The sequence below is a fragment of the Lotus japonicus genome, chromosome 2, assembly GCF_012489685.1.
Source record: "Lotus japonicus ecotype B-129 chromosome 2, LjGifu_v1.2".
NCBI classification, from domain to species: domain Eukaryota; kingdom Viridiplantae; phylum Streptophyta; class Magnoliopsida; order Fabales; family Fabaceae; genus Lotus; species Lotus japonicus.
In genome coordinates this window covers 79,864,862-79,878,196 of record NC_080042.1, presented here as the reverse complement: position 1 = coordinate 79,878,196, position 13,335 = coordinate 79,864,862, and the positions used below count along the sequence as shown (strand labels likewise).

The following is a 13,335-nucleotide window of genomic DNA, read 5'->3' as shown; positions in this document are numbered from 1 at the left end:
CTCTCCAATTATTGGAGAATGGCTAATTTTTGCTTCTGTTAATTTTCTATTATTGGTTTTGGTTTTTTCATTCCAATCTATAAAAAAAAACATTAAAGTTAATGTTGCAGGAGTTAATCACCAACGTGCACTAGCTGACTATTTTAAAATAGAAGGAATTTTTATTGTCCATAAAAATTGGAGAGAGAGCTCCCCCACCCCTTTTGAGTGGGCTTTATTTATGGGCTAGGTCGCCTATCTTAGATAGTTGTTAAAGACCCCAATCCAGGGACCAGTACCCTTCCAGTTTTGTCCTCTGCCCCATCATAGTGTGATAAAGCACCCAAATCTCTGAGAAAACTTACATCACAAAGGGGGAAAACACAGGAAGAGAAATGGAATTTGATTCATTGGAAGGTAAAGGGGAAAACTAAAGTTCAAGGTCTTTTTTTCTCCAAAATAGTCCAAATGAAATTTAAATTAAGTGGGCTTAGCCTTTTGCTAGATGATCCAAATCCATAAAACCCATGAACCAAACGAAATAAGGGGATTACTTTTGCCATAACCAGTGGCCATTTTCTTAAGGACTAACATCCCTAACATGTGAATTTCCGAAAGCAAAAGCCACCTTTTATCCTCAAGACAACACAAAACGTGGTCATTGGTAGTAGTCTATGGGGTTTCATCATGCAATTACTGTCTGCCAACACTCAACATTAGAAGGTTAAATATAATGATTAATGAACCTTCAGAAAAAGCAATGGAACATGACAAAAGAACTGAATTTCACAATAATTTTTGTATTGAGATAATTGTTTACACTATTGTGATTGTGACAACCTATTGACTAAGGCATGTGATATCTCTCACAATCCTAAAAATTACAGCAGTTGGTGGTATAAAAATGAGGGGAAAGGTGAGAAAATGAATTTACATTTACAAAGGTGAAGCGAAGGGGCGTCTAATGGAAATGAATGGCCTGTTTCTTTTTTTCCATATTTCTCTTCTAATTGAATAAAGGAAAGGGAGAGTATAACATGGTGTGCTAGTGATGGACTTCATTAGGCAATGTTGGAAGCTTCTTCCTAAATACGTGCTTCCTGCAGCGTTCGAAAATACTGTCATAGATCAAGTCAAATTGGACTCCTGCTCTCTCCCGATTAATAATGAATAGCACATGATCACCCTCCACAAACTTGTAGTACCTGTTTCATCAAATAGCATAATTTGGTCAGGGCACAGAACAATTTTAACAACTAAATATAATATATTTGACTTCATAACAAGTAAATTTCAAACAAAGATGTCTTGATTTGAAAACAAGCAGTACATATTTGACTTCATAACATATTAAATGACATCACTCAAAATGTAATTTGCAACCAGAATCTCCAATGTCTGTTCCTCTGATTGTCTCAGCAATGTCTATATTTTTTGGGGGGATACATAATATACATCTATGTTAATTAAATTTCAATGCAACTAATGAGTATAAAATGAGGGTGCAGCAGTGCAATGATCTCCTGATATAGTCAATCAATTTGTCTAACATTACAGCCCAAACAAAGCTAAGCTTAATGGCACTTGTAGAAACAAATCATTGGTTGGTGAATTTAAATAGTTTCTATTATTCCATATTATAAGAAACAATGCAAGGTTTGACTCACCCAAGATGCTATGCATAGGACAATTAAGCAAAAAGAATAAGGTGGTAGCTTTACATACCAGATGCCAGGTTGTAAGGGTTGGCAATCTGAATCCTTTTCAACCAAAAGGCTAGGGTGTTCAATTGGGAAGCGAGGATGAGTCATTGATATCGTGTTTAGTGCTCCATCATTGTCTTGCCAGTCCTCATCCCTGAACACATAATATTCATTGATCAAGCTTAATCCAAGTTATAATTGTGTACTTCCGTAGGAAGGTGAAAACAGCATCAATTGCATTTAAGAACCCACCTGTATCCTTTATAAGGAGGAGAAACATCTGGAGGATGACTCCATTGACTCATCTGCAAAACTCTTATGAAAAGCAATGGGTGACATCCAAGTATGCTTGAAGGAACTGTGACACCCATGATCTTCGTTGTACGCTTGGTCGCGTAGCTGAAGTAGTATGTGTTAGGAAATGTATGGAGTTTGTAGTTGAGTTTTATAGACCCTTGCAGTGTGAGATCAGGAAGGATCCAATCTCCTGATGCAAATGGACCTGCATTCCCCAAGAGGCAATCAACAAGACCCCATATGCCCATCTTTCTCCATGACATGTTAAAGTGATCAAACCCAAAATTGTAGTAGTTCTTCAGCCAGGGAATGTCGAACCAATCATATATGATCACCCCGATTCGGCACAGCTGTAGCAGGCAAATAGGTTTCAATGTAATCCCATCTTCTGGCCTGAAACAAACTCAAATTGAAGAGACTAGTTCAGCACTTAAGGCTTGATTAATATAACTAATGGGGATTTAGGCCTTAATTATAATGTTGAAGAAAGAAAGTCTATAAATGTATCATCCAAATTATGCATACTTTTTTATTTCAATTTATTCTAGGAACAGTTAAAAAACTCTCTTGAGATTGAAATAAGTCAGCTAACTAAAGGTGAATAACTAGAAACCAGTTCCAAGTTAAAGCATAACCAAGAGTTAACAAGAACTCACTGCATGCCATCTAAATAGGTTCTTGTAGTCCCATTAAATGCTCCAGATAAGGCTGTGATGCTTAATACCCAGTTCTCTGAAGTGTCTTCATACCCCTTGAATGCCTGAAGACAATATGAAAATCAAATTATCAGAAATTTGAAAACCAAAATAAATAAATACATTCCGTGAGCTGAAAAGTGAAAACACATAATATTAGGACCAACCTTATCAGCAAGCATTTGTTGCAAGACACGAACAACCTGTGCTCCAGCTGAGTGGCCAACAAAATGAATTGGGTGATCCTCATCCCACTCAGGGTAGTGCCCTGCAGAGCACACAACAAAAGACATTTTCATGTCACATCAGAATAACACAAAGGGAAAGTCCATTTTGAATATTTGATGTAATGTTCACTTGACATTGCTATATGACATGATGAGAGCATCACAATCTGGGATAGTGGGTAGACAAAGGTACAAACAACAAACACAGCATTAAGATCTCCGAACCTCGTTCATATACTCGTCCGAATTGCGAGTGTCCGCAAGCCTTGCTATGCTCTTCACCATAATCAACCTGGCCTCCTTTCAAATAATAGAACAACTCTCTAGCCCTGAGGCACAGACCAGACCCTTTTCAGAATTGTTACAAAAACAAAACATAGGACAAAAACAAACACACACACATGACACAACCAAGAGGATTAAGAACCTCAAAATATAAAACCAAGCACTCACCTATCATAGATGCTGGTTAGAGAGCCCAAATCAGGGACAAGAACCCTTTCATCCTTCTTCTCTGCCCCACCAAAGTATGACAAAGCACCCAATCTCTGAGAAATCAACAAAAAAACATTAACCAAAACAGAAAAACAAATGAAATTTGATCATAAGAGAGAACAAAGAAAGCAAAACAATGAGACTCACCCCTTTGCCAAATCCAAAAATCCCATGAACAAGCACAATAGGAGGCAGATCATCACCATTTCCTTCATTCTCTCCCTTAACCACTTTCTCCTCAACCTCAACATCATTCAAATTAGCCTTATGAAAATAATCATTGAGAGCCTGTGAGAGATCTCCAGCAACAGCAGAACTAAATATGTAAAACCCATATAGCAAATGAACCAATGAGCTCACAAAAAGCTCCACCAATTGCAGACAGCTGATCCATAATCTGATCATTCTCGTAGAATCAACAACAGCAACAACAACACCGTCCTTAAATGCCTCAAAATCTCAAATTCACAAACGAAAACACAGAAGAAAAAGAAGGCTCTTTTCAGCGGTTAGAAGGGTTAAACGCAAAAACGGTTACGACCCTTTATGCTGAAAGAAACCCTCTTCTATTGCATACACAAAAGGAACGAACTTGCTCTACGCTGAAACCATGAACATGGAACAATTGGAATGGTAACAATGAATGAATGAAACCTTCATAAAGGGTTGAAACTTGAAAGGTTGTGTTTTTTTATTTATTTATTTTAATTTTAATTTATATTTTCTCTCTTTTTTTGCCCTTTTGTTTCAGACTTTGAACATGGTCTTTTCAGTTTTCCCACATTTTCTTCGTTTTCTACCTCACAATGTCGATGACCAATCACAAAGTCCCAATTGTCTATTACTTAGTGATAGAATAAAAAAATAATTGTTATTATGATTTATGAGAAGAAAAATAAGTCTGGTCTAAGTTGTGCCACTTGTATTGGACAATTATAGTGGGGACCCTGAATTGGAAAAAGGTTATATCCAAATCCAAATCCAAATAAAATACTACAAAATTTTAGGCTATGAAGTAGGCGAAAATTAGATAAAAATAGATTTACTTATACTAGATATTAGTTACTAAAGACATTAGTTTCTTTCCACATGTAATGAAGAAAAAATTACTAGATATTAGTAGTTTCTAGGTGTTTCTTTGGAACAGTGAGCTGGTGTGCCAGCTTTTGTAGCCAACCCCAACTGCATTCACCTTATCCATTCAATATTTGCTTGCAATTTAAAATTCCTACCAATTGTGAATTTTAAAACCAACATAACATAAAAGCTCGTTGGTTGTGCGAGGGGGGTGTAACGCGCTTTCGTGATTGTGGATGACACACGTTCTGAGAGAGGGGAGCATTTTGTTTTTTTTACAAGGGAATTGGATATCATTGTTAATGTCAATGGACCTTGGGATGAGATGGGCTTTGATGGATAAGTTTAGGGTTTATCCAATTAACATAGGTCATCATCTTCTAATTAATGTCTGTCGATGAAATTTATACAAGGGTGTTTGTTTGTGATTTTTTAAGAAATACCATTTCAAATAATAAATATGTTTTATAGTTTAAAAATTACTCTATTTAATTCTTTAGGATTAAGAAAAATGATTTTTTTGGCGGTGTAGTAATAAATTTGTAAATTTTTTTATTAACTTTCCTAAATTATCCTTATTTAAAAACTTGCAAATTCAATTAATTTTCTTTCTAGCTTTTATAACTAAAAAATCAAAATATGTTTTCAAAAATTTATAATCATTTTTATTGATGGGGTTAATCATATTTATGGGGAGGATAATTTGCTAATAATTATTTGACAAAAGTTGTGATAAGGTTGATCATGTATTCATGTTGGGTCTTTCTTTGACGTGGTGTAATTATTGCTCTTATGAGGGTTATCCTCGTATATTTAATTTTCATTAAAGAATGTTGTGTTTTAAAAAATAATTGGGTTAATCGTCTACTTGGTCCCTGTCTTTGTCTCGTCGTCTGAAGTAAGTCCCTCCCCGGAAAATTTACAAATCTGAGTCCTCTTGTTTGCAATTTGTTTGGAGCAGGTCCTCGCCGGAGCGTGATGAAGTGGCACGCTGAGTGGATCAATAATGCTTACATGGATTTTAAAAAATAAAATAAACATTACACATCAGAAAATTAAAATTAAATTAAGAAAATTAAATTAAATTAAAAACCCAAATTAATTAATTAAAATTAAACTTATTAATTAAAAATTAAAAATCACAAAAGAAAGTTCTGAATAACAAACTTTCTCCATGTTCTACCCTCTTCATCATCATCATCATCATCATCATCATCATCATCATCATCTGGGTCTTCAACCATCTTCTTCCCCATCAACGCTTCTTCACCAAAATCACCATCAATACCCTCTGGCCTCTGGCATTCCAGACCCACCCCACTCCCACTCCCCTTTCCTCTACTTAACCCTTCAAATCATACAAGTGATAAGATGCAAAAAGCCCCCTCCATCGCACTGTGCCCCCCCTCCCCCATCGCACCAGCGCACCACCCTCGCACCAGCGGAGGAGGAGAGCGCTCCTTCTCCCCCCCCCCACCATCGCACCACCCTCAACCACCAAAACCTTAGTGAACCTTCCTCCCCAGCCAAACCCCTCAAGTCATGTCCCGATTTTCTGATGTGAAAGGAGATCTGGGTGCGGAGGCCACAATCAGAGCAGATTGATGGAGATTGATAGAGCATATCGATGGATTCAGAGCCTTCTTGGCCTCCATCGCAAGCTTTTTTTCTCAGATTTTTCTTCTTGCATGTAATGAAGATGGAGGAGTGGGAGAGGGGGGTTGGGTTTCTGTGGTGGGTTGCGGGTGAGGGTGGGGTGGGTTGCGACTGGGTGTGGGTTGCAAAACGTGAATCTCAAAAACCCCAAATCCATACCAAACGAAAACCCCAACTTCCATAAGGAGAAGGCGAGCTCAGATCGAAATCGAAGGAAGAAGGCGAGTTGATGGTGGAAAGCGTTCAGTGATGGCGGCGAAACAGGAGCTTGGAAAACGCCGCCATCACCGGCATAACAGGAGCTTGGCGGTGTAACGAAGAAGAAGAGGGCATGGCCCAATTGAAGAAGTTGGAACAGAAAGAAGAAGGTGATGCTGGAACAGGAAGAAGAAGAAGCTCCATGGTTGGTTCTGATTTGGGGATTTTGGGGGTTGATTTTAATTTTGGGGTTTATTTTGATTTAGGGGTTAATTTCAGATTAAGGGTTGGTATTTTTGTTTTAATTTCATATTATAAGGGGTTAGTTTTATTAATTGGGTTTATTTTTACTAATTAAATTAGAAAATCTGATATGTTATTTACTTTTTATTTTGTTTAATTTTTTTTAATGTCACGTTAGAAAAATTTATCTAGTCAGCAAGCCTAATCATCACTCGCCGGAGCTCCCAACTCCGGCGAGGACCTACTCCACACACTTTCCAAACGCGAGGACTTAGATTTTCAAATTTTCCGGGGAGGGACTAATTTCAGACGGCGACACAACCACAGGGACCAAGTAGAAGATTAACCCAAAATAATTTTATTGATTTATTTTTTGAAATGAAAATAATTTAATTGATAATTAATACATAAAATTGGAATAAAAAATGAACGATTAATTTGTTCAAAAATACTTGATAGTTGGTACTTATAGAAAATTCATGTTATCTTGAAGTAAAATGTTAACAATAAAAAACTCAGTACTAGCAAAAGGAGTCAGATTGCTGAATGTGTTACATATTTGATTTCCATGAAGTTTTGGGTTCAAGTTTTGTATATAGAAAAAATTTCATCAGAAAAGCTAGTATCGCCATGATGTTGATGTTCTTGGTTTGAATTGATACATGTAATATGGAAAAAAGGGGTCACATTTACTTATAAAAAAATCAAAATGAACATACTAATAATGCACATTATAATCTTGTGTTGTTCGTTTCTTTTTATCCACATGAAAGGATTGTTCTCATGGTTTTCCCTATTAAATAATATAATCGATCCTTTAGTTCTCAAAAAAAAAATGCACATTATATATAAAAAAAAAGAATTTGATAATTTAATTGTGAATCAAATATGCAGTAGATAAGAATATATTTTTTTTATGTATGATATTACTGGTTCTTTAAAAGGTTGCATGTCTATCTTTTCGATGTACCAAAAAAAGGTTACATGTCTCTTTCTAATAAATGATTTTTTTTTTTATGAGAGTCTAACTTGTTTATCATTATACCAATATCTTATTAGTGAATATAAACACTTTAAATGTCAACATTGGAAAAGAAAAACATAGTAATTTATGTTGATATCCCTTAAGAGATGTAACAAAATCACATATAGATTTGCAAATATTTAGAGCGTAGCTTGCACGCCTTCAACATAGTGGTTTTGGCCTTTTGGTTGCAAAGAAAAATGTGATGATTGAGTAGCACATGCAGATTCCGTGTTATATCTATGATGGAGGAGAAGGAGTGCAATAATAAACATTTCTTTCTGGGAACCAAACAAAATACCTGCAAATTGAAGCCAATGCGAATCCTCCATTATTGAGTTGAGACCAATATTATTAATTTTGGTGATTCTTTTTGTCATATTGCGCACGTTGCATTGCATTGCTTCGTTCTTCTATGTGCTAAAAAAACCAAAAAACAAAAGAAGGAATAAAGAAAGAAAGAGCATTCTCTTATGTTAGTCAGATTTTGGAACTTTCGTAGGATCTGACTCACTTTGTTGAACAAACTAAGGTGTTTAGCATCTTAAACACCGGATAAGCTCTTGGATTAATCGACATTTGTCTGATTTGGTTCTTAATTTAATCGCTAGTAACATTCTCTAGCTCGTGCGTGTTCATTGAAATTCAATGCTTCACAAGTCTTCTAGACCTACTTCTTGGTCGCCAACTTTGAAATGTCAGCCGGTCCATTAATGTGATCGATGGTCAACAACTCTAAGCTAGCCGTAATATTTATGATAAGTCCACTCTTTCTTCTCCTTTTGGTGCTTCAATTCATTCTTACCAAATTTTATTGGCACATGTCTAACCATTATAGATACAAAAACCATATAACGTACACTCACTTTAATACTCTTTTTAATTTTTTTAATGATTAATTGAAATTTACGTGAGTTCGATATTTTAACTCATATTTTTAATCAATCTCATGTGATTTTTAACCAATAAATGAGAAAATGATGAAAAAAGTTTGGAGTGTTATTAATTGGTGTTTTGACTCGCAAACTCATCCTTGTTACGGCATGATTTCGAGATTCCCACCCAAAGACAATTAGACTCTACTCCAATACCTTCTTGACGGTCTAAAGACAAAATAAGGTCAGACGAGTTGACTCACATTATCACCTCTCACTCTCTCTCATTATAGATTCACTCATTGAAAAAATAATTAGTTAGTTACAGTAAAAAATTGTATTTGGTCCGGTTCGGGAAACAGTTACATTTTTTTTATAGGCAAATGTTAGTTTTTAGTAAGTTAGAAAATCCCTTCGAATTTTCCTTTCATGATTCGAACCCTAGACCTCCCCCTCCCCAACCCTTATGTCCCCTAACTCTTACTACTTGAGCTAACCCTCGGGGACCGGGAAACAGTTACATGTCGCTTCTAACAAATATTTTTCTCAACATTCGAACTTAATCTCTCATCATTACACGGATTAGTTTGCTAACCACTAGACTAACACCTTGTTGATAAAATAAGTGATAAAATATACTAGATCATCATATTTTTTTTTTTTTTGTACATCAGAAGGATAAATTGCACGCTCCAGAAATTGATCCCTGAACCTCCCTCGACCCAACTCATATGTTCTCTAACTCTTACCACTTAAACTATTATTTGGTGACATAATAGATCATATCTTAAAAATATTAGTTATAGGAAAGATGAATATAAAAATTTAAAAAGAAAAATTTTGGTAGAAAATGAATATATCGGAATGGAAGTTATTTTGGTTTTTGGAATGCTTGGCCGGTTGGTGGTTGGGTCCAAATTATATTACTTCAAGTCAAATCAACATGTAGTCATTATGTTAGATGATGGAGTGTTCCCCCATCAAAAATGTATCCATACTCCATAGTCCATCATTATGTTTTATGGGAAAATTAGTTAATTTATGGTAAAATAATAAGAAATTTAAATTAATTATATAATTATTATTTTTTCCTTTCAACTACAATTAATATGTATTTTATACTATGTTTTACACGCTACATATTAAAGTTTCAATCAAATAAATAATAAAAGAGGTAAAACTATCACACTTTTTTGCCAAAGAAGACGAATAAAGAGTAACCTCACGGACCAAGCTCAAGTGGGGTCTATAAGCATGGCCCATTTTGGATAGCCCAACAACAGCTTGGATAGCCAAGCCCAATTTACCTAGAAAGCATTGTAGTAATTTGACAAAAAAATAATAATAACATTTGTTGGGTTTATGATGTAAACAGATCGTTGTTTTTTGAACATTCTTAATTGGGCTTTGAAAACACAAGCTACGAGTGGCCTCAATTATGTCTAGAATTCGTTAAGTACAATTTATTTTCTGATTTTGACAACAACAAAAATGTACATAGCTAAAATGTTAGTTGGAACTCTTGACTTCACGGCCGAGGAGGCGGGCCTTAACTTGCCCCCCAAGGGGCCATGATGATCCTTAGTTGGAATTGTCGCGGTTTGACGGCCGCCGCGACAATGAGAGAGCTCAAAGACTTATCAAAGAAGCAAAGACCGTCAATCTTGTTCCTTATGGAAACAAGAGCTAGAAGAGCAAGTGTGGATAACCTCAGGATCAAGCTTGGATACCAACACAGCCATGTTGTGGAACCAATAGGACTCTCCGGGGGTCTTTGTCTCATATGGAACAGGGATGTGGAGATTGAGGTTATGGAGGAAAACCAGAATTTCATTCACACTATTGTTACCCCGAAGCATGATATTATTGGATGGCAGTGTACGTTCGTGTATGGAGACCCCAATCCAAGGAGGAGGAAGGACCTTTGGGACAATATCACCACACTCCACCTAAGGAGATCTTATCCTTGGTGTTGTGTAGGTGATTTCAACGAAATCTTGCACCAACATGAGAAAGATGGCTTAAGACCCCAGGCAAATAGAAGAATAGCAATTTTTAGAAACTTTCTTAACACTACTGAGCTTATGGACATGAATCTTAAAGGGGCAAAGTTTACATGGCAAAGTAACCCGCGCCATGGATTCGTAACAAGAGAGAAGATTGACAGGGTTCTTGTCAATTGGGCATGGAGAAGCAAATACCCTCATGCCATTGCCCATGCACACCCCACGGTTAGCTCTGACCATGTCATTATCATGTTGGGCCCGAAACCACAGAAGAAGAGTGGACGTGCTTTTCGTTATGAGGCCTTTTGGGATGACCATGAAGATTGTAAGAAAACAGTTATGGAGGGATGGAATAACTCGAATGAATCAGGAGGCACCTGGGAAGATTATGAAGCCAGAAGTAAAGCTTGCAAACGACACCTCATCAGCTGGCAAAAGAAGACCTTTTCAGCGGCTGACAAGGAGATTACAAAACTCAAGCAAGAGCTAGCGTACCTCAATGATAGACCTCACAATGATATTGATTGGATGCATGTGGCTGCGCTCAAAACCAAAATCAACCAGTTGTGGAAACAAGAGGAGAAGTACTGGGGGATGAGGTCAAGAATAAAATGGGCCAAATGGGGGGACAGAAATACGAAGTTTTTCCACGCCACCACGGTTCAAAGGAGAGAGACCAACAGGTTAGAGAAGCTGAAGGATGACGCTGGAAACTGGCTTGATGGACAGGATGACATAATGAAGGTCTTTGTTAGACACTACCAATATATCTACACGAGAAGTGAAGTCCGAGGAATAGAAGATTGCCTCAGAGACATCAATGTCACAGTCCCCTCTTCCTTAAATGAGGAACTATGCAGGAGTGTAACCGATGAGGAAATCAAGGAAGCTGTTGATTGTCTAGGAAGCCTCAAGGCCCCGGGCCCCGACGGCCTAAATGGTTTATTCTATAAGAATCATTGGGGAACAATCAAGGATGTGTTTTGTCGTGCAATCCGTTCCTTCTTCTCCACAAGCTGTCTACCCCCAGAAATCAATGAAACAGTGGTTACCTTAATCCCAAAGTGCTCAAACCCGGATTCAACAACCCATTACCGTCCCATTAGTTGTTGCAATTTCACTTATAAAGTTATTTCAAGAATCATTGTGACACGCTTAAAAGGAGGGCTTGACCAAATAATCACACCCAACCAAAGTGCCTTTGTGGGAGGTAGAATGATCCAAGACAATATTATGGTAGCTCAAGAAGCTTTCCACAACATTCTCAAGATGGGGAGAGTAAGCAAGGATCATGTGGCCCTCAAACTTGACATGAGCAAAGCCTATGAGAGGGTTGAATGGAGCTTTTTAGAGAAAACTCTTCATGCTTTCGGCTTCAATGGAGATTGGATCAATTTGGTCATGAGCTTGGTTAGAGGAGTCACCTATAAATTAAAGATCAATAGCTTCCTCTCACCAAAAATCACCCCACAACGTGGCCTCCGGCAAGGAGACCCGCTCTCACCCTATTTGTTTGTTCTTTGTGCAGATGTTCTCTCTCACATGCTTAGACAAGCTCAGGAAAGTGGCACAATCACAGGTATCAAGCTGGCCCCTTCAGCTCCTAGTCTCACGCACCTCTTTTTCGCAGATGATTCACTGCTTTTCACTAGAGCAAGTACTCAAGAGGCCTACCAGCTTACTCACCTCCTCAACACCTTCTCCCTTGCATCGGGTCAAAGAATCAATGTTCACAAATCTGGAATGATATGCAACCGGACCTTGGACCACAACCTAAGAAGACAGCTAGCTAGTATACTCAACATCCAAGTGTGGGATTCCCCGGGGATTTACTTAGGGCTGCCAGCAATTTGGGGTAGAAATAAAACCCACTCCTTAGCTTGGCTTAAAGAACGCATTGAAGGTAAGCTAGCAGGATGGAAGGAGGTTCTACTCAATCAAGCAGGAAAAGAGGTTTTGATCAAGGCGGTTGTTCAAGCTATTCCAACATATACAATGGCCATTATCAAGTTTCCCAAGACCTTTTGTGCAACCCTTAACTCTATGGTTGCAAGGTTTTGGTGGAAAGGACAACACAACCTTCGTGGGGTGCATTGGAAAAAATGGGAACAACTCACAAAGAGGAAAATCGATGGCGGGCTAGGTTTTAGGGATTTCTCACACCAAAACATAGCCCATCTTGCCAATCAAGCATGGCGGCTGCTAACAAACCCTGGTGCTTTATGGGCCAAAATTCTGAAGGCTATTTACTTCCCAAATAGTGAGCTTCTGACAGCTACTAAACCTAGAGGCTCTTCTTGGATGTGGAGCAGCCTATTGGATGGTAGGGATTTTCTTAGGACTAATGGCAGATGGGCTATCGCTAAGGGGAATAATGTTGATATGTGGGAGGATACATGACTTTGGAATGGGCAGTCACTCAAACAGTGGAACAATGGACAACCCTTGAAGGTGAATGCTATTATTGAACCCACAACAGGCAAATGGAACATCGCTAAAATCTTCTCCCTTCTCCCGAGAGTACAAGCTACAACGGCTCTTCAAACCCCTAAGGGCCTCATTGAGGAGGAGGATCGATTTATCTGGCCTCATCACCCTTCAGGCAAGTATAGTGTTAAGTCTGGTCATCAAACAGCTAAACAAACGATCAATGATGATATTAATACAGCTGGGACATCACATGCAATCCCCATCGACCTTTGGAATACCATCTGGAGTAGCTTCGTACCCCCAAAGATCAAGCACTTTATATGGAAGGCTTGCCATAACGCCTTGGCTGTCAAGAGTGACCTCCATAGAAGGAAAATCTCTCCCACTGACCTATGCCCAGTTTGCCATAGTGCCCCTGAGACCACTGAAC

At 37.9% G+C, this 13,335-nt stretch overlaps 1 protein-coding gene across 1 annotated transcript; it reads right to left on the bottom strand.

Annotated features, from left to right (window-relative positions):
* Positions 1–747: 747 nt before the first annotated feature.
* On the bottom strand, positions 748–4,138 carry LOC130740041 (uncharacterized). Its single transcript, XM_057592537.1, has 8 exons — positions 3,544–4,138; positions 3,355–3,449; positions 3,127–3,230; positions 2,842–2,942; positions 2,636–2,739; positions 1,935–2,372; positions 1,705–1,836; positions 748–1,184 (listed from the first exon to the last, which is right to left on the bottom strand). Exons 1-8 carry the CDS (start codon positions 3,799–3,801, stop codon positions 1,025–1,027), a joined length of 1,392 nt encoding a protein of 463 aa, XP_057448520.1. The 5' UTR covers positions 3,802–4,138; the 3' UTR covers positions 748–1,024.
* Between the last annotated feature and the right edge of the window lie 9,197 nt (positions 4,139–13,335).